We start from the raw sequence: 27,167 nt of genomic DNA on the forward strand, positions 1-27,167 counted from the left end.
AGGGGTCCTGGGCTGCATCCTGGAGTTCTCAGCTGTCAGCCTTGGGAACTTGCCTTCTGTCCCTGCCGTGTGCCCAGTTATCATGGAGCATGAAGGGGTTGTATGCTCTCCCTTCCCTGTCCCGCCTCCTCTCACCGTGGTTCCCCCCCCCCCCCAAGAGGATGTCAATGGGAGATACTGGCCCAGGTCACTGGGTGTCTCGGGCGTTTGTCCATGCTGTCCCCTCCCCCACTCACCTGCAATACCCCACCCCAAGCAGGAGCTCCTTGGAAGCGTTCCCCGCCCATCCCGGTAGAACAAACAGCCCTTGCCTTCACCAGTGCCTGTGTCCACCCAGCACCTAGAACACTCCCTCGGGTTTGCTGACACCAGTGGGCAGCCCCGTGAAACCGTGAGCCGGGTGGGTTCAAGGGGGGGCCCAGTGTGTCTCCGTGGCAGGGAAGCTGGGTCTCGGGAGTGTCAGACTTAAATCAGGCTCATGGAGGGGAGCACATGAGAAGAGCCCCCGCTCCCTCTCTAGGGAAGGGAGGGAGGAAGGAGAGCCCAGTCAGGTGCCTCCCAGAATCCAGGCTCTGTCCCGGCCAGCGCAGAGGGGACGGAGGGGTCCCTGGTCGTGCTGCCGCCCCCTCCTCAGTGTGTGTGGGCTTTGGGGCCCCAGAACCGCGCGCCCCGCATGGGCCTGCCATCTAACCAGCACTGCCTCCTGTCTCTCTTGGCTCCTCCCAGCTGATATCATTTCCACGGTCGAGTTCAACCACACCGGAGAGCTGCTGGCCACAGGCGACAAGGGCGGCCGGGTCGTCATCTTCCAGCGGGAGCCGGAGGTACGCGGTGGCCGGGGGCAGGGGGTGGGGGGTGGGGGGGAGCTTCAGGCCAGCTCGACCTTGGGGTGCCGCAGGGTGCACTTCTGGGGCTGCGCTCCTGGGACACGCACCTGCCTTGAACCCTATGCTGGGTTTCCTGAGGCTGGAAGGAAAGGGGGGCTCAGGGATGCAGAGAGCAGGGGTGGGGACGGGCCCCCGCCAAGCCACACCCTGAGCACCTGCCTCCAACCAGCGTGTGCTTGGGTTTACCCTGTGCTCTGCTCTGCCCTGGACCCCACGGGAACCGCTGTGTGCGAGACCCCTCCCCCCAACTGGTTGCACCCCAGCTTTAAGTCGCTGGGCAAACCAGCCCTGGCCTGAGAGCCCAAAGACTTTCCCAAGCACGGTGCATAAGCTGTTGCTGGCCCCGCCAGAGTTGGGAGGCAGGGAGAGGCTCACTCGTCTCCCGCTGAGGTCCACTCTCGGCCTGGAGTTGGGATCCTGCCCCGGTGGGATTTGCTGTGGAGCAGAATTCTGGGTAAGGCAGGAGCATCCGGAAGCCACCCTGGGAGGGCCGATTCTAAAATACTGCTGATGAAAGCTCCCATTTAGTGAGCACCTACTATGTGCTGGCATCTTGCTCCCTTCACTCCAGGGATGAGATGCTGAAGACGGAACATGTGAAAATGAGGGGGACAGGGAAGGACAAGGAGAAGAGGGGGAGGTGAGGCAGAAGGGGGAAGGAAGGGGAGAAAAGGAAGGGGTCACAGAGTCCCCCTTCCCCTCCATTCAACTGCTGGGCATGGTCCCGGTAGCCGGGGTTCCTTGGGCTGGCATGACCCGTGCAACCCTCACGCCCCACCTTTCCGTTCAGGTGGGTGCTGTCGTTATCCTCATCTTGCAGGTGAGGAGACCGGGACCCAGGTGGGCTCAGATAACTTACCAGGGGCAAGAGGCCAGTAAGAGGAGAGCCAGCCGCAAATCACTTAGCCAAAAAAAAACATGTTACTGTGGCTGGAGTGTGCTTATTTCACGAGCTGAACCAAAGTATCCAGCTGGGGGATGCAAATGAAAGCCTGCCTTCTGCCAAAATGGAGAAAGAAATTAAATTGGTGGACACCAGTCTGAACATTTTTTCTCCTTTAATTTTTTTCTTAATTCTGGTCCTGCTGACCTTTGTTTCATAGCTGGTGCTCATGGGACATGACGCAGAGGCAAAACATTGAAAAACTTTAAAAGTTTTGAGGAGTAAGACAGATATATAAAAATAAAAATAGGTAAGTCTTTAAAAGGAACATAAAAATCTTGAAGCTGTGCTTGGATCAGTGTGTTGTCTTGTTCCGCACACATTCTCCCAGGCACTTTTGCTTTGGGTTGTGATTTTATAGTATCTGTATCAACTTCAGTTGTCTGCTGGGAGAATGGTCCCTTGTTCACGTGATGGGCTCGGTCACCTCGACATTTGGGGGGTTCCACCAGCAGAGTCCTTATTAAAAGGAACTCTGCTGCCTAAATAAGTATGGGAACCTCCGAGGAAAGTCTGATCTTGCAGGGTATTTTGTCCACTGCAACTTCTGCTCCAGATCGCATGCACTCATCACATCTGACACAGTTTAGAAACATGGAGCTTAGGGAGAGGTCAGGGCCTGGAACACGGGATGGCCAAGCCACAGCATTGGCCCCAGATAGTTCTCATTAGGTAAGTGACAGCCATGCAGTAGACACCTGGCCTTGGGCAGGTCACTTCACCTCTCTGAGCCTCTACTTGCTCATCTGTAAAGTGGGGGAAGGGGGTCTTCTTGGTGCCCACCACAAGGGGTAGCTGTGAGGACATAGATAAAGGGTGGGAGACATTTGCTAAATACTTGGCATATAGTAGGAGCTCCATAAAATGTGAGCCTGCTTTGCTGTTTTCGCACATTACGACGGCCAAGGAGATGGGGTCCCGGAAGGGGCTTGGCCGCAGCCACCAGCACGCTCCTGGCTGTCTAACGTGTCAGGAGTTTCCTGTGAGCCCTTGAAACAGGCCCGTGTGCCCCATGTGGCGCCTGCTGCCGTGGCCGAGGGGCCCGCGTGGGCTTAGCCAGTCCCGTCTTCTCCTGGGCGCCGGGTCTTCCTGACCCCTGCCAGTCCTGAGGCTCAGACCCCCTTCTCCGGGCTCTCCTCGCAGAGTAAAAATGCGCCTCACAGCCAGGGAGAGTACGACGTCTACAGCACTTTTCAGAGCCACGAGCCGGAGTTCGACTATCTCAAGAGTCTGGAGATAGAGGAAAAGATCAACAAGATCAAATGGCTTCCTCAGCAGAACGCTGCCCACTCCCTGCTGTCCACCAACGGTGAGCGGCCCTTTCCTGACCTGGGCGCGCGTGGGTGCTCACCGGTGCCGGTTTTCACTTCGCCTACACCGCGAGCATGCTTAGATGTCTTCAGAACCCCCAGAACCCCAAGCCACCCCAGGTTGGAAGTCATCCCCAGATGGGATGGGCAGGGTGGTGGAAGGAGCACTGCTGTGGGAGCCTGGCTGGCCGCTTTATCATTTCTGCCCCACGGACAGGGCACGTGTCCCCTCCAGGCCCCAAAGAGGCTCTCGACCCTCCTTCTCAGGCCACCTTAGAGGGAGCGGCTCCTGGGGCCAGCCTGTTTCTGCTGGCATCGGGATTGAGACCAGAAGCTCACCTTACCTAACCCTGGGCCTTCTCCTCCTCCTCTTCCTCCCTCTCCTTCTCCTTCCTGTCCTGCCCCTCCATACCCATCAATCAGAGGCGCTGGGGGTGGGGGGGGGGGGGGAGGAAGGATAGGTTCAGACTCTGTCCCAGCCTTGTGATCTTGGGGAGGTGACCTTGTCATCCTAGGTTCAATTTCCTCACCTGTCCATTGAGCTCGAGGCAGCTTCTTTTTGGGGTTTTGGTGAAATTGAAGTCAGGTGATGACCACTCAGCGCCCCGAGATCAGCAGGCGTTGCTAGAGCATGATGTTCTCAAGAGAAGTTGTTACCTGTGCCTTCTTGGAGGAGGCCCGAACTCCTAGTGCAGCCTCAGAGGCCCACTTCCCCCAGCCCAGCCCCTGTGCCTGAAAGCCCGCCCTCTCCGCTCTTCACCTGGGCAATTCCCTCCTCATCCCCTCTGCTGGGGGTCACCTCCCACCAAGCCTTCCCTGACCTCTACTGAGCTGGGTGTCCCGACAGTGGGCATTCCCAGCCCCTGCCAACCCTGGGCTGATTTTGTTGGGGGCACCGCTGTTCTGGTTGTGTGCTTCTGGCTCAGGGTCCCTCAGGGCTCACTCTTGGACTGATTCTGTTTCCCTAAAGAAGACCTGGCATGGGGTCAGTACTCAGCAAACCTAAGTCGCCAGAGCAATTGGGTCTTTCCCCTGAGCTGGAGCAGAGAGGCTCAGACATTTGCCTTAATGTCAGGCTGCCCAGTGGGTGAGAGCGCAACTCTGATGCCAACCTCCCGGTTCAGATCCAAGCCCCCCACTGGGCCTCAGGTTTCCTCATCTGGACATGGTGCTGGCTCTACCTGCCTTGTGGTACTTTTGGGAGGATAATGAAATACTGACCATAAGGTCCTTAGAACAGGGCCTGATGCCACTAAGCCCTGTATCAGTGCTGCTTTTAAAAAATCATAAGAGTGGTGTCCATTTCCTCCCTGCCTCTCTAGAAGGAAAGGTCAGTTTTAGGAACTCCCTAACACATTTTTCACCTGCAAAGCATTTCTGGTCTGACCCTTCAGGGGAAGGCCAGGTTCTCCTGCTAGGGTCCAAGAGAGACCCACATTAGGGGGCTGACATACAGAGGGTCCTGGGCACAGAGGCCCCATGGCAGGTAGGGATTTACAAACTGAGCACAAAGATGCAGAGATAAAGACTGGCTTTATGAACTCTGGAGACCCCTTTTAGGTCCCAAAATTTTTTCTCCCCCCCATCCTGCTTTAGATACTCCAGTTACACACGTAACAGGCAGCTTAGAGTACTCCAAAATTCACTGAGGCTCTATTTTCTTAAATTCAGCCTTTTTCCTCTCTCTGCTTCTTTCAGATAATTTCTGTTGTTGTGGCTTCAAATTTACTTATTTTTTCTTCAATGGTGTCTAATCTGCAGTCAATCCCATCTAGTATATTTTGCATTTCAGATATTATATTTTTTCACCACTAAGATTTTCATTTAGGTGTTTTTTGCATCTTCCATTTCTCACCTTACTAGGATCATGCTTTTCTTTACCTTCTTAAGTGTATGGAATATCATTATAATACCTGTTTTGATGTCCTTGTCTACTAATTCTATCATCTGTGTCATTTCTGCATTTGTTTCTATTGGTCAACTTTTCTCCTTGTTATGGGTGGCATTTTTTGCTTCTTTGCTTGCCTGAAGATTTTTGTTTGGATGCAGACATTGTGAATTTTTTCTCACTGGATGCTGTATATTTTTGTTTTCCTTTCAATGTTCTTGAGCTTTGTTTTGCCACACAGTTACATTACCTGGAAACAGTTTGAAACTTTGGAGCCTGCCCTTTAAGCTTTCTTAACTGAGGCCAGAGTGGCCTTTATTCTAGGACTAAATTTTGCCTGACTGCTGATTCAGTGCTTCTTGTCTACCTGAAACCTACAAACTTTGTCCACTCTGCATGGGGGAGCATGAGCTGTTCTCAGCTCTGTGTGGTTTCCTGAGGATGTTCCACCTGCTTCTTCCCAGCCTCAGGTAGCCCCTCCCATGCATGCTGTGGTCAGTGGTCAGCTGAAGACCTCAGGGGAAAACTCTGCACATCTTCAAAGCTCTCTGTCTCTGCACTCCTCTCCATTCTGGAATTCGTCCTTGGGACTTCTAGTTGCTTTGACCTCCCAGAATTTTCAACTATTTCTCCTCAACTCACCGAGACCACCAGGCTCTGTTTGGGTCCTGCTCCCTGCTCTGTGACCTGGAAACTACCTGTGACAATTAGCCAGGGACATCTTCCAGCCCACCTTGTTTATTTCCTCTCTTGCAGGATCCCACACTGCCAATTCCCAATGTCTGAAAACCATTGTCTCAGATTGTATCCCACCCCCCGTTTTGCATTCCAGCTCCTCTCTTTCTTAACAGCCTGACCTGGGCGTGTATCAAGTGCTTAATTGATATCAGTTTCCTCTCCCCACCTTCCTTCTCATGAACATGGCAGTATTTGTTTGGGCTCCTAAGGATTGCTCCTTTGATGTCATTGGCAGAATTCAAAACAAGCGAGGCTGCCTGGGAGCTGGGTTCTGAACAGGGGGAACATTTTTCAGTTAGAAATAGCACATGAGTTACCCTCTTTTGTCTGCCACGAAGGACTTTAAAAAATAGGAGGCTGCATTGGTGCAGTCTGGAAATCCAGTTAGAGATTGATAACTACCTTTAAAAGTGTCATACCCTTTGACCCAGCAGTCTCACCTTTAGAAGTTGATTGCCAGGAAATAATTCAGGATGAAAGACAGGTGTTCCATGGTGCAGAGGGGTTCATTGCACCCCCTTTAGAAAGAATCTACATCTCTCAGAGTAGGGTAACAAGTGGATAATTTATGGCTCATTGTATCACGATCTAGCTGACTTAAAGTGGATATCCTGTCCTTTGTGCTGGTGTTGACTGTGTGTCTTGTTTTACTTTGTTCTGGTTTATAAAGATAAAACTATCAAATTATGGAAGATTACAGAGCGTGATAAAAGGCCTGAAGGATATAACCTAAAGGATGAAGAAGGGAAACTTAAGGATCTTTCCACGGTGACATCATTACAGGTAAGACGGTGAACACAGAAGATTCTAGCAAGCAGGAGGCACGTTTATGGTTGTTTTATAAAATGCTGTGCACTTCAGGGCTTAAAGGTCCTTAGAGAACTGAACCAGGAGTCAGGTTCAAATCCCAGTCGCCTGCTTCCTTGTTGGGAGACCTTAGTGACTTCCCTGTCCCATACCTCAGCTTCCTTGTCCCAGCACCTCAATGGGGGTGGAAACCGTCCTTCTGGCAGTCTTGTGAGTATGAGGCGAGATGATATTCTGTAAAGCACTTTTCACCTGAAATGGAGGATTTTGAGTAAGTCGTATGCTTCCTAGTTATTCAAAATGAGGAAACGGAAGCCCAGAGAGAGGGCACAACTCACCCAAAGCCGCTCACCCAAGTTGGTGGCAGAGCCCAAACAGAACCTGCCAGTTGAGCTTTGGGAATTCCGAGCTTACAGAGGGAGAACTGGAACTTGCAATTCCAGCATTTGCAAAGGTACCGCTTCAGATATTGGCATTGAGGTAGAAGAGGTTGTGAGGGTGAAGCTGCAGATACGCGCCAAGCAAACCCTTGTCTCTAACACGATGAAAAGGCGAAAAGAAGGGGGTGCAAGGGCAGTTTAGTGGTAGAATTCTCACCTGCCATGCAGGAGACCCGGATTCCTAGTCTATGCACTTCTCAAAAAGCAAACAAACAAGCAAGCAAAAATTCAACAAATGGTGCTGCAATAATGGGATACTCACATGGAAAAATAATGAAATGTGATCCTGCCATCCAGCATACACACACACACACAAAGCAAAAGGACTCGTCCTTCTCCCAGTGGAGAGTCATAAAACATGGGAGAAAGACCCCTGGAGTCATGGGGAGTCTCAAGGCCTGGGTTCAAGTCCTGCCCCTGCCGCTTTCTGACAGTGTGACCATGGGCAAGATTCTTAGGCTCCTTGAGCAAAGATTTTGCATCTGGGAAAATGAGCACTTCTCTAGTGGTTAATGTATCTTCTAAGCTGTCTCTATGTAGCAATTCACCAAGCCCTTGCCAAAACCCTGAAAGCAGGCACTATCATTATCAGCCCCATTTTACAGATGAGGAAACTGAGAGGTAAAACAAGTTTCACAGGTTACACAAACAGGGTCAGAGCCAGGATTGAACCTAGGCAAATCTGGCCCCTGAGTCACATTCCTTTCTGTCCCGAGAAGCGGGAATAGGTCACCTGCCTCCCAGGAGAGCCACGGGATGGACGGCCAGTGGCATTCCGTGGAGAAGCCTCTGTCGACGTTGCTTTTATTCCTTCTCTGGCAGGGCAGAAGCAAGCTCAGACCACCTCATCCTGTCCCTGTGCTTAGTTTGCGGGGCTGCTGTGACAAACACTGCACACAGGTTGGCTTAAACAGGAATTCATTGACCTTGTGGTCTGGGAGGCTGCTGAGGTGAAGGCCTCAGCTTGGCCGAACTTCCTCCTGGAGCCCGTGGGGTTCAGGGGTCGGTGGCCCCCTGCCACTGGTTTGCTTCCTCTTCTGGTTTCTGCTGATGTCCAACTGCTTCTGCAGTTCCTCTTTTAAGGCTTCCAGGTGCAAGGATTATCGGCCATCTGGAGTTATTTTGGCCAATTATTATTATTAACCAATTATAATGCCCACGAAGGTCCTGTTTACAAAGGGGTTCACTGCCCCCCACCCCAGCATTGCAGTTTAAGATTTCTGCATTTCTTTTGTGGGGACACGATTCAGTCCCCAACGGCCCACCCTTTGTAACCCGAAAGACATGTTCTTTCCACACGCAAAACACAGCACCCCATTTCAATGTCCCAAAAGCCTTAGGTCATTTCAGGAACAACTCTAAAGCCCGAAGTCTCATCAAAATCAGTTTGGGATGTGGTCTGTTGGTGCAGAATTCCTCTGCATCTGTGGACCTGTGAAACCTTGAAAACAAGTTACCTGCTTCTAAATGCAATGGTGGGTCAGGCATAGGGTAGATATTTTACAATTCCAGAAAGGAGGAATTGAAAGGTAAATGGGACACAGAGAGCATGCAAGTCCCAAACCCAGAGGGTCAAACTCCATTAACTTCCACAGTCCGAGTCATCTGTGGATCCATGCTTTGTCCTCCCGGCCTGTGGAGCGGAAGCCTCCCCCCTTCCAAGCATGCCTTCCCCCTAAACCTTGCACGGAGACCCCACCTTTGAGCACCAGGGTGGAAGCTCTGCCCCTCCCCAAATCCCAGGCCAGAAGCCCTGCCCTGTGTACAGGTGGAGGCCCCTCTCTCTTGGCCCCAGGAGATCTCTTCTGCCCAGATTTCTGCTTCCATGTTCTGTCCCTCAAGTCATTTTTCCTTCATTTCATCCCATCTCTGTCCCTTTCAGTCCAGGTTGGCAGTGCTTCTGCTCATACAAAAATCTCAGAAACTTGTCAGTTTTGCATGCAGTTCAAGGGAGTCCAAGCCATTAGCAAAAGGATCTTTTACAGAGCCTTCCTGCAGAGCCTTCCTGGATAGATACATGCCCAGTTTTGACATCCTCTGAGATGGCTGATTGGATCCACGAGTCATGGGCCTGGTCACCTTAGCATGGGGTGTTTCAGCCAAACCCTTGCACAGAGCCCTGTTATCTGGGAATTCACTGCCTGGAGCTCAGGGAGGGCCCTGACAGAGCCACCTCTGGCCCTAGTCTCTGAGCATGCTATCTGGATAGGCTGAGAATTTTCTTACTTACCAAATGCTGGTTCCTTTGTGCTTAACAGTTCAGTCTTCAGTTTCTCTCATTCCTCTCACATTTTACTATAAGCTCTGAGAGAAACTGGGCTGTGCCTTCCACACTTAGCATGGAAATCTTGTTAGCTAAAAATCCATGTTCAAATCCTGCCTTCTACTGCCTATGAGAACCAAATGTAGCCAAGTTCTCTGCCACTGTATGACAAGGGTCACCTTTCCTTGGGATTCCAGTGACACATTCATCGTTTCCTTCTAAGGCCTCCAGGAAGGATGATTTACGTCTGTTACTTCTACCAACAATCTGCTCAGGACAACGTCTGCAGCCCTTACCAGAACCGCCTTTAATGCCCATGTCTCTACCAACAGTCTCTGCAGAGCCATCTAGGCATTTTTCTATCAGGTTCCTCTAAATCCCTTTACCAGCTCCAAGCCACTCCCACACTCGTAGGTCTTTGTAAGAGTGACACCCACTTCCTGGTGCCGCAGTCTGCCGGGGCTGCTGTGACAAATACCACATCCTGGGTGGCTTAGTAACGGGAATTTCTTGGCTCCCGGTTTGGGAGGCCCGAGGCCCCAGATCAAGGTGTTGCCAGGCCAGGTTTCCTCCAGGAGCCTTCCTGCCTCTCTCCCGTGTCTGCTCTTCTCATTCCTGCTGACGTCCGGCTTCGGGCTTCTGTTAACTTACTGCATGTCCGACCCCCCTCTCTTTAGAAGGCGTCCCTTCAGGTGGATTAAAGCCCACACTCCTTTTGGCCATATTTTGATAAGAATACCTTCAGACGTGCTGTTCACAGATGGGTTCACACCCACAGAAACACAGATTAAAACGTGCACCTGTCTTTTGTGGAGTTTATAGTTCAATCCCCAACACCCTGGCTTCTAGAACCAGGCCCGGCAGTAACGGGTGCTGTGCACGCGTTTGGTGGAGGAGACTCATGCTTATTGAGCACGTCCTGCACGCCCAGCCCTGGACAGAGAGGCTGACGGCATCTCAAGGGCGGCATGGGGTCTAAGCCTCTCGGTGTCCCCTGCACCTGGAGCCGTCCTGGCACAGAGGAGGTGACTTTGGAGGGTGAGCCTAGGAGGTGATTGCTGTCCTCGGCTCTAGCTCCCACATTCTCAGGTGATTTGAGAAGGCTAGACTCACATCGCAGGGACCTCCTGTCTGCCTTGGCTAGTATCTCGACTCTGAGTGTGCTATTGCCAGGGAGAAGCCAAGCCGCAGGGCGCAAGGGTGGCGGTCAGGTCTGTCCCTGCCACACAGACAAGCTGTTAGCAAATCCACCCGCTGCTCTTTTCTAAAGAGACGTCTCAGACGCACACAGTCCAAGTATCCAGCAAGTTGTCATAAATATGAAATCGTAATCAATTCTTGGGAAGGAGGAATAAATGTTTAAACACGTGGGCTCTAAATGACTGGCAAAATTGCACAAATAAATTCTGAGAAAGCGGGGAAGCCAATTAGCTTCGAAGTTGAGTAATGGGGGTGACGTTGTTCCCCCCTTCACTTTTTTTATGAGGGTTTCCGATCTGGTGGAAAGGATGCAATTATCACGTCTTGATTGGTCTGGCATTTGGAGGCCGAGCCTGGGGCCCATGGGGACCCCGCTCATTTCCCTCTCAGAGTCTGGGATTTTTCTTCCTATGTCACGTGTGCATCCCAAGGCTGTACTTAACTCTAAACTGAGCCTGGAAGGAAAGAAAGAGGGAAGAACTTAGGGGACCCTAGCCTTCCCTTGTGTCTCCCCTCCCCCACTTCACCAGAGCAGTCCCATCCCTACGCAGCTCTTACGGGATTTTCAAGCATTTCATGCTGCAGGCAGCTGTTGTTTACTGAGAACCAGCTGTAGGTTAGGCCCTTGGGGTCCCACCAGGGAGCTAGGTAAGGCTCAGTCCTGTGCCCAAGTGTTCCAGCCCCCTGGGGAGATGCACCTGGAAGCCCCACCCACTGGCTGCCCCAAAGGGCTCCTGGGGGGAAGGTGCCCTTCTCTCATGTCCAGGTCAGCCCACGTGGTGCCCTTTGGTGGCTCCTGCTCAGATGTCCCCTCCTGGTTGCCTCCTACCCTGAGATCCCCTTCCTGCTCTCTGCTACCCCATTTCCCCCCGTTTCTCTCCGGACCACCTCTCCCTACCTGAAGGTACAGCCGCACACGCCTCTCTGCTTATCGTCCTCTTCCCCCACCCGCGTGTGGGCTCCACGAGGGCCGCAGCTTTGTCTGGGTCTGCACCTGCATCTGGCGTGGTCGGGCTCAATAAATATCGGTGATGAATGGATGGGCCGAGGGACCACGTGTGTCCACTCATAGGTACTCATGGGATAGAAGCGTGTCGCGCGCACACGGTGAGCTCACGGGCTCTGTGCTGGCGGCACCCCACGGGCCTCACGGACCGGACTCATGGTCTTCCCAGCGCCGACCCCCAGGTGGACAGCCATAGGGGACCGCAGAGAGAACCCGGTCCATCTCTCTGTGCCTCACAGGGAGGCCGAGGTCAGAGCAGTGGGCCTTTGCCTGGAGGCCAGAGCTGGGCTGAGAACCCCCTGGCTTTAGCCCCAGCATGCACTCCCCGCCTGCTCCCTCCCGGGCCAGCGCCTCCTCATCCCCCCCACCTCTCCCAAGGCCCTCCTGGCAAGCCGGCCAAGGCCGGTGCCACTGAGGACGGTCCCCTCTCCTGCAGCCTGTCGGCCACCCCTCAGCCCCTTTAGATGCCCTTCCACCTTCCCCAGCCTCTCTCCGTCCTTGTACCTCTGGGCATGTGGGACGCGGCATGGATTCTTGTCATCATTCTACTCAGTGGCCCTGTGAGGTGGGTTTCTCCAGGCGTCCCACTTAGACCCAGAGAGGACAGGAAGCTGGTCCCGGGGCCCGCAGTTGGGGAGCCGCCGCAGCTGCCCCCAGAGTCTCCCCGCCATCCTGGGACACCCCCCTCACTGCCCCACATCACGCCCCACCCAGCCCTGCACCCCTTCCGGGGCTCCCTGCTGGCCGCAGGCAAAGGGCTGAGTCAAGGCTGGAGGGGGTGGTCATCTGGCGCCTGCCCCCCACCCCAGCACCCCAGGCAGGGCCACGGGTGGTCCCACGAATGGGGACAGCCCAGGCCCAGACAAGAGGACAGTCTCCAGGGGCCCAGCTTCAGCTCCTTTGGCTGGCGACCTGGCCCCAGCATGGCCCCTGTCAGGCCAGCGGGCACTGGTCTGCTCCAGTGGCCTTGGTGCCATCCGCCCGCCCTCCGCGGTCCCTCCTCTCGCCCCGGCTTGACTCCTTTCCTGGTGGTCGTGGTCGGAGCAGCTGCCCGCACCCACCCGCCGGCAGCCCTGATGCCGCCTCTTCTACGGCCAGACCCCAGGGTCCTCGGCCAGGCTGCCCGCTGCCCCCGTCTCATTGAGGTCACGTGCGTCCCTGTGGCAATCGCTGCCCCCGCGATGCGGGCCTGAACCAGCCAACAAGAGTCCAGGCAGCCCGTGCCAGAATTTCACCCCTTACCCCACTCTGGCCCGGTCTCTCTACCTGTCACAGGGCACCACCGTTCCCACCAGCCCAGCAGCTGCCCCCACCCCTTCCCGGGCTTCCCTGGAGCCCCCAGCCCATGTCTGGGGTGTGGCCTGGACTGTCTGGTCATCTGTGGGGCGAGAAGGGGTACCCGGCTGAATGGAGAGCTCACTGTGTCCTCGGCACTAATCCATGTCCACTTTCTCTGCACTTCACCTGTCCCCACCCAACCCCCCACAGACATGGTCATCAGCCCCTTTCATAGATAAGGGGACAGAGGCCTACGGAGGGGACTTCACAGGGCAGGGCAGGACTGACCTGGTGGTCAGAGTTCAGGCCTCTGCTGTGAGCGCCATGAGGGCTGGTTACACCTGGCACTGGTCACACCTGGGGCCGGTCACACCTGGGCTCCCACCTGTCCCCACCTCTACCTAACTCAGAGACTCAGGCATGCCAGCTTCACCTCGGTCCTGTCTTCTCATGGGTAAAGTGGGGAAGGCAATGCCCTGTCTGCATTTTCTGAGTGTCCAGTTCCCACCAGGCCTGGGGCCATCGACCAGGCCCTGTCTGTCTGTCTGTCTCTTGGCATCTTTGAGGACCTCGCTGTTTACTGGGATGGGAAGGTACCCAACACGTCACGGCCTGTGTACAGGGCACTGGGGGTGTGGAGGGGTGAGTCGCCTCGGCCAGGGCAGGCTCGGGGCCCACAGGAGCACAGGCTCAGACAGGCACCGCATCGCTCTCACAGGCACCCCGGGGGCAGGGCTCGGGGCTCGGGGGTACATGTTAGGCTGGCACCAGCGGCTCTAACAAGACGATCACAGCATTCCAGGCTCTGAACACACTGAAACTAACTTCCCACCCACGGAAAGGTCCAGTGCGTGCGTGTGTGGTCGGGCTCGGCTCTCCTGGGACGTGGGCCCTCCCCTCCCGTGTGCCTCCATCCCTAAAGCTGGGTCCTTGGCCTCCAGCTAGAGGAAGGGGAGAGAGGGTGGGGGCGGTGTCCCGATGGTCCCTGCGGGCAGCCACTTCCCGGACAGCCGCACACCGTGGAAGGGGGAACGCAAGTGCGTGTTTCCTCCCATTAGAGAGACACAGAGAGCCCCCAGGTGTCAGTGCCAGGGCCCAGAACTGGTTCCACGATGCAAACCTGGCAGGAGCAAAGGAGGCAGCCCTCCTGGTGGGGCTGGGCGGTGATGGATGCTGTCTGTCTGTCCAGCCAGCTGTCACAGCTTTTTCCAACACATGTAGAATGGATGCCCGCCAGCGCCCATCCTGGCCGTGGGGCGAGCGTGAGCTCCCCCCATGTCCAGCTTCCCGGGGCCGCCTCCCAGCCCGGCCCACGCCCCTGCCCCCCAAACTCCACCCTCTCGGACCGAGGCCCCCGGCCTACCCCCCCACCGGCCCCGCGCTGACCACGCCCCCGTGTGTGGCAGGTGCCCGTGCTGAAGCCCACGGACCTGATGGTGGAGGTGAGCCCCCGGAGGGTCTTCGCCAACGGCCACACCTACCACATCAACTCCATTTCCGTCAACAGCGACTGCGAGACCTACATGTCGGCCGACGACCTGCGCATCAACCTCTGGCACCTGGCCATCACCGACAGGAGCTTCAGTATCCTCTGCCTCAGCTCCTCCCGGGTGCCCAGCCTCGGGAGCGCGCGAGGCCCGCGTCACTGCTGCCCCTGGGGAGCGGGCCCACGGGGTGGCCTGGCTGGTCTGGCCTGGGTGGGTAGCAGGGGCCTCTGCCTTGTTTAAAGTCGCAGATGTGGCCGCCCTGGCGCACGGGAGGGGGCTGAGGCCCACAGGCTGGGTTTGTTTATGGAAACTTTAAAATCGTGGCTGCTGAGAGCTCCCTTTGTGCAGAGAGTGGCCTTCTCCCCCTCCAGGGGGTAGCCTGTGCCTCCAACAGCAGGTGGCTGGGTCCCTGTAATTCTGGGACCCCACGGGGTGGGGGGGAGGGGAGGAGGGGCCCAGCCTATGGGAGGGAGTGACATGGGGGCCACCTCTGGGCTCCTGCCCCATGAGGCCCAAAGCAAACCCTTTGTGTTTCCTGCAGCCTTGGGGTCCCACCCACAGCTCAGAGTGGCAGCCAGGGTGAGCGGAGCCCTCCTGGGGTGGGGGGTCTGGGGAGGCCCTTGCTGCATCCCTGGCGTCTGGGGCAAGCTTGAGGCAGCAGGGTTGGTTGCAGCCCCTGCTGTTATTCCACGAGCCTGGCCTGGGGTGGGGACTGGGGTGGGGGCTGGGGATGGTGTGAGTATCTACTATTATGATCCTCCTTTTATAAAGGAGGAAAATGAGTCACGGAGAGACCAAAGTAACATGACTCTGTGTGGCCGTGTGTTGGGTCTACCTCCCCCGTAACGCCTGTCCGGGGATAAGTGGGCATGAAGATGCTATAAGCAAGGGGTGTGACGCTGTGGCTTTGGAGAGAGCCAAAGCAGGAAACCTGGAAATGGGGAGGCTCGTGACGGGGGGCAGGGAGGGGCAGTGATGGGCAGGGCTGAGCTAGGCATGGGCAGGCAGGGGGCTAGGGAGAGACGGTAATGAGGTAGAACTTACAGAGTTGATAGCAGTACCATTGCAGTCTTGTGTACCGAGTGGCCACAGGACATTGGCACAGACTTGCTATGAATAAGAAAAGAGGGTCGGGCTGTCCCAGGACAGGCACAGCCCTCCCGAGTCAGCTTTCCACTCATCTCTGCACCCCACCATGGACACACACACCGTGCCCCCGTCTCCGTGCCAGAGGGCATACTGCTCATCACTGGGTCCTAACTGAGCACCTACTACACATCAGGTCCTGTACTCGCTGCCTGACCCAGACAGACAAACGTTCCTGCCCTCCTGGAGCAGACAGAGGACGAACCGTGAATGTAATAAACAGGTGAAATGTGCAGCAGGTGAGCGCAGATGGTAAGCGCCATGGGGCAGAAGTGGGAGCAGCCGGCATGCTGTGCCTTTGTTTGCACCCGAGGTCAGCTGTGTGGCTGTGCTCCGGTGGTGGGGAGGAAGTTAGGGTGCTGGCTCTGCCGAGGGAACCAGGGGACGTAGAGTTGATGGGCTTTGCCAGGGAGGGAGGATTGACCTTGGATTCTAAGCCAGGTGAGGAGGGGCCCAGGAACCACTCAGTGGCGAGGGCCAGTGAAAAGGTTGGGGGTGGGGCAGCAGTAGATTTGAGACTTCCGGGGGAACCCAGGGGTTTTCCCTGTGTGCACGTAACTTCCCGGCCAAATCTGAACGTCTCTTCTCATTTTGTGGGAATGAATCGTTAGTTGATCAAAACAGAAGGCGGTCTTGGCCCTGGAGGCAGGGGTAGCGTGTGTGGCATGCTGACAGTGGCGGAGCTGGGCTGGGGCAGCCATTGCCTGGAGAACGAGGCATCAGTTAGGCAGGGCACGGGTGAGTGGTCTGCAGGGGTGCATGGTGGTTATGGAAACCTCCCTGGTGAGCCGTGCTGCCCAGGACCCTCCTTGTGGCTGTCCGGGGACCCGATGTGACCCGCGACCCCTGGAGGCAAGTCCACACTGGCAGGGAAAGTGTCAGGACTGCAGCAGGTGTGGGGATGGGTCTGATGGCGGCTGAGCAATTAGGAAAGGCGTCTCATTTCTGACGTGGGAAGAGGCCAGGGAGGCAGCCGTGACTCCACGCTGAGCTGGGGAATTGCGTGGACTTTTTGAGCCCCCTTTTGAGCAAGTACAGACAGGAGAGCGTTCTAGCTGCCAGGTGGCAACAGTTCTGATTAGTCGTGAGAAGAAATCCCAGGGCTGGACAGCCGCACTCGGGCAGAGGGAGGGGAGGCAGGAGGGGGGGCAGTAAGAAGACTTTTCTGGGGGTTTGCATTCCTTTCCTTCGTGCTCCGTGGTGTCTCGACTTGCCCTGGTGACGCTGTTCCGTTGTCAGAATCCGCCTGGAGGTTTCTGCCATGTGACCACGTCCTCCTGCCCGAATAGTAAGTTGCATTCCCATCTAAGCAAGACAGATTTTCAGTAAAGTTTTAGACATTCTCTCTGCCGTAATTCTGCAGTGGATGTGATGGTGATGGGGCCTGATATTTATGGAGCCGCAGCTGGTTCCCAGGCAGGGCCAAGGTCAGAACCCCCCAGCCTCCTTCCTTGCTCGCAAGAGGTACCTGGTCCTTTCCGTTCTCCCCTCTGTGGCCCTCAAATCCACCCTCTCCTGTCTGCCTGACCTCTATCCTCTGCCCCTCCCCTGCTTCTGTCCCTCTGTCCCCTGCCAAAGGCCTGGCTCGGGCCACAGCATCTACCTGCCGCTGCTCTCCACTGAGCTGGGAGAAGGGCTCACCGAGCCTGATCTGTCACCGCCAGCCCCTGCTGAAAGCCCTTGTGACTCCCCCAGATTCTGGAGGGGCCTGAACTCCTCTGCTGTGCCTCTCAGGTCCTTGGCACTCTGCCCCGGTACCCCTCGCTCTGGGCCAAGAGTGTGTGCGGCAGGCTTGCTTATGCTTTCTCGGTCTCTGGACCTGGCCGATTCCTTTGGCCACAAGCCTCAGGGCACACCTCCCCCCACCCAGGGCACACCTCCCTCCACCAGGCCAGCCTTCTTTATCTGTTCTCTCTGCCATCCCTCTTTACCCCTAGATCAGAACTCTCCCTGTACCCACCCTCCCCCCCACCTTGCCCCCAGCTCCTTTTCCTGCTCCCTGGTGACACTGGGCTTTCCTTGCCTGCCGACTGACTGCCTTCTCAATTTTCTGGTGAAACCTTTGAGATTTGGCACCCAGTCGAGCCCTTTCTGTGTCTCCAGCACCTAATGCAGAGCCTGGCACATAGTAGGTGCTTTTGAATGGCTGTAGAGGGAGCAGACTGGTGCTGGAGAGTGAGGAAGTTCACAGTTCCCATGTGGTCATTGGAAAGAGACAACTTCTCATAAATCTGGGCTGCTGATGGCTCAGAGACCCCAGGGAAGGAGTCTGGGCTTTGAGGTCTGGCAGGCCTGGGCTCAGATTTGCTTAATCTCCTGGACAGTCAATTTCCATTAATGTAAAATGGACAGAAAATTCCTTATTGTAAGGACCTGATGGAATATATGTCATGGGAATGATAAGGAGTGATTAAACAATCCTTGAAAAGGGCAGGCATCTAGTTGGCACCCAGCAACTGGCTCTTTCAGACCACAGCCCCTCAGATATTCCAGGTTTGCTCTCAGAAAACTCCTGCATCTTCTCTGATGGGTAAAGCTCTGTTTCCTGGCGCCATCTCAGCATGTTGAAACAGCTTCTCACATCCTTTAATACGGGCATTTTGAGCCAGTTGCACAGCTCTGGGTGATTTTTCTTAAATTCAGGGCATCGTGCAGGTAACAAATCGCTTGGGAGGCGGCCGCTGCTTGATCTCTGCCTTATTTTTAGCACCTGGAGAATTTTAAGGAGATTTCAATTGATTTTTCTCCCCACTGAGCCATTTCTCACAGTGAAAGCTGGCATTACACCCAGCCTCGGTCTGCAACAAATTTCTAACTCCTGTTTACAGAGCAGGTCCCTGCAGCTCGGTGGGCTGGGCGGCCAAGTGTCTGCCCACAGCAGAGGCCCCCACGCTCGGTTGGCAAGCCGCTCAGGGCCTGGCGTCTTCTCAGCAGGACCGGGCAGGGGACAGAGGAGGGGACCAGCCCCACCTTCTCCATGTGCCAGGCTCTGTGCTGGTTGTACCCCAGGTTCTGGGTGTCTCGGCCCTGCCCCCACTCTCCCAGCCGCCCTGCACAGGGCACCCGGCCATGCTGAGCCTCCCGGGTCTCATCCGTTTGGTGGGGACTTTCTCCTGGGTCAGGGGCCATGGGGTGAAGTGGCAGGGTGGACAGGCCTGGTGCCATGTGGACACACAATCCACACCTGCCCACGACCATGCAGGCCTCCTCCGTTCCTCCACATCACAGAACACAGAACCACAACACAGTAAAGGAAACCGGGCTGTGCTGCTCCAAAATGCTCTGTCCACAGTTTATGGTGTAGATGCAACTGATGGTGAGAAATAGAGGCCGTGAGTCAGGACCCTGGGTTCTGGTTCCAGCTCTGCCGCTACCTGCCTGTGCTTCTGTCAATATTACCTTTGTGCATTCATTCACTCATTCAATCATTCATTCAACAGTCTTTATCAGGAGTCTATTTTGTATTGAGCACTGGACTTGGTACTGAGGATACAAGCAGAATTCCTCCCAGGGTCTCCAAGTACAGTTGTAGAGGTTTTCTATGCACAGAGGCACCACAGAGGAGGTGCCAAGTGGGGGCAGAAATCAAAACCAGGCACCCGGTAGTTCCACACAGAGGAGGAATGTTTCATAAATTGCACGGAGGCACTTTCGAGCCAGCAGGCTCCAGCCCCTGTGGGGTTGATAGTGAACCAAAAAATAGGCCCTGAGCCAGCCAAGCCTCGGCCAGCCCTGCCCAGCCCAGCCCCCGCTCCTGTCCCACACGTGGCCACCATGCGCTCTGGTCCGATTTGGCACTGACCTCCTAACTGGCTCCCTTCTTAGGTTTAAGAACAGAGACTACAGCGTCCTTCTTGGTCCCAAGACTTAGTGACCTTCTGGGCTTGTCTAGCTTACTTGAACTCTGTGTGCCTCAGTTTCCTCATGTGTAAAACAAGAAGAAAATCCTCCTTATCCCAGAGGGCGTGAGGGTTGCACTTGCCGTGGCTGGAGCCACGGCGTCGTCAGGGCTTGGTAGCTCTGCTTCCCCGCTGGCCTCCTTTCATTTTGCTCTCTGACAACAACAGTGAGTCTTTTAAGAACATAAACTGGCTCACATCACTCCTGACTCGGAACCTTCTACAACTCCTGCCAACCTCAAGTAGTCTCCACGCCCCTTCCTCCGGCCCTGCCCCCTCCTTGGCTTCATGCCCGCCCACTGCCAGCGCCTGTTTGCACTCTGCTAGGGAGGCACTTCCATCCCGATGCCCTTGCATTCTTGCTGCTGCTGTGTCCCCAGGGCATGACCTCCTGGTGTCTGTCCTGGCTCTGCCCCTTACTGGCTGGCCGACCTTGAGTCTCCCCGCCAAGTGCCTGGAAGCCAGGGGTGCAGCTCAGCACAAACCCTGAGAGTCCTTTTGGGGGGTGACAAGCATTGCCCTTTCTGTACCCTGCTTAATTGTAAGCTTTTACCCATAGGCAGAAGAAGACTCTGATTCAACTTTAATCCTGACTAAAAGTATTAAAAATGTGCCAGGTCCTTTGCCATACATCATCTCATTAAATCCTTCTTCTAGCCCTGCAAAGCAGATGCTATCATCCCACTCTACAGATGAGAAAGCAGGGCACAGAGAGGTCGAGAAGCTCACCAGAGGTCACACAGCTGTTATGCAGAGGGGCTGGAGTGTCAAACCTGGGCTTGTGGCTCAGAGTTCAGGGCTTTCCTCCTGCATCATGGCTTTTCTAAGCATTTCAGGGACCACATGAGCTGGCTCGCGGCAGAGATGTGTAGACTGTCTCCCTCATGGAGAGAGGAGGCGAGGGCTCCGGCTGGCTTGCCCAGCAAGGGGTTAAGCTGCAGGGCCCCTCTCTCCCAGCCCCTCATGGCCCAGCAGCGTGAGTTGTGTCCCCCAAGAGGGATTGCACAGTCATCACCCGTATCGTTTTCTGAACAGAGAAGGGAAAGAGACAGAGGTTGATAGGAATCTTCCTGTAGGATCCGACATGCTTTTGCCGGCACTGAAAAGCTCGCGTTTACAGCCAGTCATCTTGTGGAGAAAACTTGGTGAAATAAGCCGTTTTGCTGGCCGTGCCCACTCAAGGCAGCCTCCACGTGCAGGGGTCTTCTGGGGCCCCTCTGCATCCTGGCGTCCGTGCCGAGCCTGTGTGGGAGTCCCTCCGTGGTCCTTTGCAGAGTGCTGCTTGCATCCTTCACTCCAGAGGATGCTCGGTTGCCACGGTAACAGCCTCCTCCCATTCTGAGAGCATGATCTGGCCGAGATGCATTGGAACCAGCAACGCTTTGCTTGGTTAACTCAGTGGAGCCCATGGCCAGGGCCATCTCTTTCATCCAACCTCTGTCGGTTCTCAGCACCCCCCAGCCCTTGGCCGAGGGACATAAGCAAATCCAGAGAGCGCCCACCATCAGAGCCCCCTGAGAGAGAGCTGCAGAGTGTATGAAAAGCCCAGGAAGTGGGGAAGGCTGGATTCTAGCCCCCCTCACTATGGCTGGGTGCATGGCCAGGGTTGCAGGGTGGGCTGTCCCTTCCTGCAGGGCCCTGCTCACACCAGCCCTGTGGGGTCACGACTGGGTTTCGAGGCTCAGCTGGCTTCTTGCCTTTTCAGACTCACTGATCGTGGCGCCTCCACTCAGGGTGACCACGGCCTCTCTTCCTCCGCTGATGCTTGGGCAGCCTCCGGCACTTCTGGAGCACCCACCACACCTGCTACCAGCGGAGCTCCTGGCAACACTGGCGATGGGAGCTCGTGCCACACCCCAGGTGTCATGCAGTCAGCAGGCATTTGCCCAATGAGCGAACAGTGGAATGAGCCGCAATTACCCCTAATTCCCACTTGCAAAGGGGAGGCTGGGGTGGGCTGGATGGCGGCCCCCCCACATGGTGCATTCAAGTCCTCTAAACCCCTGTACCTCAAGGGTGTGACGTTATTTGGAAATGAAGTCTGCAGATGGAATGAGTTAAGAGGAGCTATCTTGAGTGAGGGGGTCCCTGAATTGAGTGCCTGGTGTCCCTAACAGATGAGGAGGGTGTGGACAGGAGGGTGCAGGAAGACGGATGTGTGTAGACGGAGGCAGAGATGGAGAGATGCGGCCACAAGCCAAGGAACCCCTGGAGCCTCCGGAAGCTGGCAGTGTTGAGGCAGTGTCTTCCCCTAGAGCCTCCGGAGCGAGTGGCCCTGCCATGCCTCGATTTCAGATTTCTGGGCTCAAGGCCCGTGAGACAGTCCATGTCCATTGCTTTAAGCCGCCAGGCTCGTGGGCTTTGTGGCAGCGAGGTGCTGCTCGGAGCACTGCTGCCCAAGGACAGGAGCCCCGAGACCATACGGCGTCTCCCACATTGCACCAGCCTCCTCCTTCCCACGTGGACCCCCATCAGGGTGCTGGGCTCACGCATGGTGCCCGGCTCTGCCTTCACCCCTGCTTGGGCTCTGGGAATCAGGAGGTGCCCTTGACAGGAGATGAAGGGGCGTCTATAAAAATCTCTGCAAACTTGATGACTCGGCAGAAGGCCTGCTTGGATGACATTTCCCATGTCCTTGGCAGAAAAAGCAATAGGCTCGCTCTCGTGCAGAACTAACTCGTATTTCCAAGTCTGCTGACTCCCGCAGATGGGGGTCCCAAGCCAGCGGGCTGAGAGGAAGAGCTGGGGGCACTTGCCGCTCCACCCCACCCTGCCAGGGTGAGGGGCTTCGCACACTGGGGCAGGGGACAGGGGAGGCCCCACCTGCTCCTTCAGGCTGAGCTCCCTGGGGCAGAAGTTGCAACCTGGGATCTGAAGGCAGGGGGAGCAGAACAGTTGGGGAAAAGCCAAGCTTTATTTTGGGGCTGCTGACAGCTCAGCCCTCAGCACAGCAAGGAAAGGAGGCAGCTGTGACAAAAGCAAGTTTGTCAACCTTCTTCCAGAGCTGGGGTCGGCAAAGTCCAACCCAGGGGCCAGTTTTTAAACTTTTATAAAAGTTTATAAAGTTTTGTTGGCTCACAGCCACACCATTCATTTGTTCACTGTCTCCATTTTCATGCATGACAGAGACGGTACCGCTGAGCCCAAAATACTTATTCTCAGGCCCTTTACACAAAACACGTGCTAATCTTGCTTTGACAGTTCCACCCGTGAGTGTCCTCTTTCTGGCCAGTGCAAGGACACAGGGACTCAGAGCCAGATGACTGCCAGGATCAAATGCATCCTCCCAGCCCCTGGGTGCCGCTCTGAGGAGCTGGCCACCTCTCTGCCCACTCCTTGCCCGCCGTCCTCTGTCTCAGTGACTGTGGCCATCCTTCTCTGCTCCTGTCCCGGCTCTGTGGCCACTCAGAGTCCAGAGAGGCCGAGTGCCTGGCCGGAGGCTGCACGGCGGCTCCCAGCAGGTCTGAGGCTGAGATCCACATGCCCCACAGTGGTCAGCACGGCGCGTATTCTCCTCCTTAGCTGTTCACTTACAAAGCGCCTACTCTGCCCCAGGCCCTGTCCTGGGCCCCGACACGTGCCGCATGTGCCCCTGATGAGGTAGGAAATGGCATCGTTGTTTAGATCACGGCCAGCGAGCAACAGGGCTGGTCTCTGAACCAGGAATCCACACTTACACAAATCTGGCATGGGTTCGCCTTCCTTTCCCGGGCCCCATGGCCGGGTCACCCCCCCTGACAGGCTGCAGGTTGTGGTCACTGAGAAGGTGTCCAATCCAGGACGAGCTAAGCATGCTCCCACCACAGGGCCCTTGCACTGCCCGTTTCCTCTGCCTGCACTGCCCCTTTCCCAGGTCTGCGTAGCTTCCTGGGTTCTGGCCTTTTGTCCACAGTCTGCACAGACAGGCCTTCTCCTGTAGCCCCACGTCTCCTCCAAAAACCTATTTCTTTTCCATTGCTTTATGTTTCTGCAGACATTTATCACTGCTTATTGGGCGCCTCTGAACCTTAGGCTCCTCATTTAAAATTAAGAATAGTGTCACCTTCCTTCCAGGGCTACGTGGGGTAGGCGGAGAGGGAATAAATGACTTTGTGAACAGGGAGGGTTTCTAAATTGAAAGTTCCATTCACAAGGAAAGACTAAGTGTCATCCCCTTGGCTAGTGTTCTTTTCACCATGTCTCCATTTGTTCATCCATTCTTTCATTCATCCACGCATCAGTTCTGCAGGGGCATGCCCTGAGCACCGGCTCTGGGCCGGCTGTGTGTGAGAGACGGTGGGGGTTTGCAGGCAGGTACCCAGCGCGGAGACCCTGAGGACATGTGGGCTACAAGGATGAGCCAGTGGTGCTCAGGCAGAGACCACACCAAGCCTCGAATGTTCTGGGAACTTCAGACTCTTTTGGGGTGTGGCTGGAGGATGGGGATGGAGGCTGGGAAGGGCGGGTAGGTTGATCATGCCAGGCCTCGAGTGCCTGTCATGGTGTTTGACTTTCTCTGTGGACAGCAGGCTGCCATCAAGCAAGCCAGCAAGGAATCCAGCCGCTGTTCTAGAAAGTTCGTTACCACTGAGGGATTGGGGGAGATGACCAGAAGCAGGGAGCCCCATTTGGGCCTCGGCTTTGGGGCAGAGCAGAAGGCTCTGAGGGTGGGAAACACCCCAGGACTGGGACATCGGCTGCGGGGACGGAGGGAGAGGGCAGGGCCATGGAGACCACCTGCTTCCGGCATGGAGAGTGTTCTGGCCCCAGGAGCTGATTCTTCGCTACCAAAGTGTGGCAGCAAGTTCAGCCACAGCCCTTCCCACGGTTCAAGTTCGATTAGATGGGAAAGCAGGACATGAATAATCCAAGCGGCTGTGCCGGGGTGGTGGTGGTGGGGTCTCTTAACCCAGTTTAATCATGTGAGTTTTTGAGGGAGGCCAGTCCTGAGAGGAAGTTGGTAAGGCACAGTTTATGAGTGGGATTTATAGGGCCGATCACAAAACAGGGAAGGGACCACCTGGGGGTCACCTCAAAAGGAAAGGGTGTCCTGGGATTGTGCCCATCCTGCGTTTTGTAAACGGGGAAACCGAGGGTGCAGAATGGAAGTGGTTTTCACATGCGGCACAGCATGTTCCAGAGAGAGCTGAGTCTGCTTGTCCAGCCCCCAGTCCCTGACCACCAGCCCAGCGGGAGGCTGCGGGAGGGTCACTGCTGGACAGAATGTCCAGAGGCCACTTCCACGTGGGAGTCGAGGAGGTGTGTTCATGGCATCTGGGACGGAATTTTTTGTCCATCCTGGCTGCCCTCGTGGGAACCAGCTTCAGTTGGTTAAACATCCTCTGTTTTGGGTTGGGATTAAGGGGAATTGAGGGGGACAGCCCCAGCTCAGTAACCCCAGGCCCTCCACCTGCATGATGCTGCATTTCCTCTCTCCCCACCACAGGCCCTCCAGCTGTGTACCATCAGGGACCCCACCTCCCCACTCCACTTTGGGGACTGTTTTAATTTGTTAAGCTGCAGGAATGCAATGTACCAGAAATAGAATGGCTTTCAAAAAGGGAATTTATTAAGTTGCAAGTTTACAGTTTGGAAGCCGTGAAAATGTCCACATTAGGGCACCAACAAGAGACTACCTTCACTCCAGAAAGGCTGATGCCATCTGGAACACACTGCCAGCTGGGAGGGCACGTGGCTACTGTCTGCTGGGGTCTTTGGATTCTGGACATCCCTCTCTGCTGGGAAGGCACATGGTGACATCTGCTAGCTTTCTTTCCTCATTTTGTAAGGCTTCCCCAGGGACGCCTTCCTTCTGCATCCCCAAAGGTCTCTGGCTGTGTGGGCTGTCTTAGTTCTGTTGGCTCTAAACCTTTTCCAAAATGGTTCCCTCTTAAAGGTCTCCAGTAAGCATCCTACCTTGAATGGGGGAGACACGGCTCCATGGAAACCAACTAATCAAAAGTTACCACCCACAATTGTGTGGGTCACACCTCTATGGAAATAATAAGAAAGATCGCACTCAGCAGTATTGAATGAGGATTAAAGAACTTGGTCTTTCTGGGGTACACAACAGATTCAAACTGGCACAGTCCACCCTTTGGGCCCCCAAAAGACATGCTCTTTCCAAATGCAAATGCATTCATTCCATCACAATATCACAAAGCCTTAAACCATTTCAGTAACAATGCAAATACCCCATCTCCCTACCCCAGACCGGAACCTCCGTCCCTGTGCTGTTGGGGACTGCTTCCCCCCACGGCACCCCAGAACCTCCATCCCTCCCACCCACATCCTGGACCTTCCACCTGTGTGCTGTCAGACACCCTGTCTCCCCACTGCACCCAGTGCTCGTCACCCATGTGAGGCTGGGGACCCCACCTCCCCACCCCCACCCCAGCCCTCGATCTCGCACCCTCACCCCTCCACCAGACATTACTGCAGACGTGACTGTGCCTCTGGACTTGAAGCAGCCATCCCGGCTGCCTGTGTGATCCTCATGAGGCCGGAGGGCAGGCCCGAGCCGGTGGAGATGTCACGTAATTGTCATGGGGGCCGCTGGGGGCAGGTGAGCAGCTCTGGGCCATCAGGCAGATAGGCCACACCTGCATGAGGCCGGACAGGACACCTGGGCCCGGACAGGGGGTTTCTGGGCATTGGCCTGACCCCCCACCTGCCCACCTGCCCCCAGTGTCTGCAGCTCCTGAGGTTGGAAAGATGCGGTCTGTGAGCCAGAGGCCAGGGTGAGCTGAGGTGGCTGGAAATGTGCTGCTGAATCACAGTAAACCACTATCCCACATCAAGCAACAGTAAAAAGGCATTTGGTATATTAAGAATCTGGTCTTGGTGATTCAGGAGCCCAGGCCTCGAGCCTCCGCTCCTTCTCCATCGAGATGGTTATAAAATATCCCAAGGTGGGAAAGGGAAGAGCGGTTTGGCTAGTGAAGCAGGCAGGAAGGTCAGGTTATGCCGTGTTACAAATAATCTGAACGTCACAGAGGCTTTAAGCAGCCCAGGTGCATTTCTCATTCGGGATACACATCCACCGTGGGGTAGCCCAGGGGAAAGAGGTGAGGGACCCATGGGCTGGTGCTAAGCCTTCTGCCTATAAGTGACACGAGTCGCTTGTCACTTCTGATTTCCGTTCATTGGCAAAAGCAGCAAATCAGCTGGCCGCTCTGAGTTCAGCGGGGCCAATGGACAGGTCTCCCCCAGGAGGGAACCTGGAATGTTGGGGACACAGGAGCATGTCCACCCGTGAGGTTAGAGCACTATGAAATAAGGTGAGACCAGCCAGCCAGCCACAGGACCAGGATTTATAAACCCGAGCTGCGTCCCCAAGGCCTGGGGGCTTCCGTGGCCACCTGCTGCCTTCGGCTTTGGCGCATGTTTCCAGGGCTGCAGGGAGAACTCAGATCCCGTTTTGCCCGACACTTTGGCACAGAACATTAAACAGATGTTGTACTGATGTTCTTGACATTTCTCATAAACGTCTACACCTTTTCCCTAGACGCCATTTTAGGTTCCATAAGAAATTTAAAACCATTTTCGAGCAGGTGGAGCCTCACGGCAGGTGGTCGGCAGGCATCTTAGCCAGCAAAGGATGGCGCGTGGAGATGAAGTTGCCTTCGCAGAAGGTTGCGTTCTTCTTCTCTTCAACCTTCAGTGTCATTTTCCTTTATTTAATCTCTGCTTCTTTTTATCATACCAGAAAACCACGGTTTCCTAGGAAACCAGTTCAGGCACTGAGGGTTTAGTTCATTTTTTCCTTTCTTTATATATTTTTAAAACATTTTTATTAGAGAAGTTGTGGGTTTATAGAACAATCATGCATAAAAATCAGGATTCACATGCACCGCCCTATTGTTAACAGCTTGCATGGGTGTGGAGCATTTATTG

General features: G+C 55.4%; 1 protein-coding gene across 3 annotated transcripts in view; it reads left to right on the forward strand.

The window, feature by feature from the left end:
- The window catches only part of PPP2R2C (protein phosphatase 2 regulatory subunit Bgamma), a 153,338-nt gene that overhangs the window by 95,105 nt on the left and 31,066 nt on the right, over window positions 1-27,167 (forward strand). For all 3 annotated transcript variants that reach the window (XM_077136356.1, XM_077136358.1, XM_077136357.1), the window contains exons 2-5: window positions 727-824; window positions 2,974-3,139; window positions 6,437-6,549; window positions 14,167-14,344. In XM_077136356.1, coding sequence (XP_076992471.1) covers window positions 727-824; window positions 2,974-3,139; window positions 6,437-6,549; window positions 14,167-14,344 — 555 coding nt within the window. The remainder of the gene's footprint in view (window positions 1-726; window positions 825-2,973; window positions 3,140-6,436; window positions 6,550-14,166; window positions 14,345-27,167) is intronic.

The sequence above is a fragment of the Tamandua tetradactyla genome, chromosome 19, assembly GCF_023851605.1.
Source record: "Tamandua tetradactyla isolate mTamTet1 chromosome 19, mTamTet1.pri, whole genome shotgun sequence".
NCBI classification, from domain to species: Eukaryota; Metazoa; Chordata; class Mammalia; order Pilosa; family Myrmecophagidae; genus Tamandua; species Tamandua tetradactyla.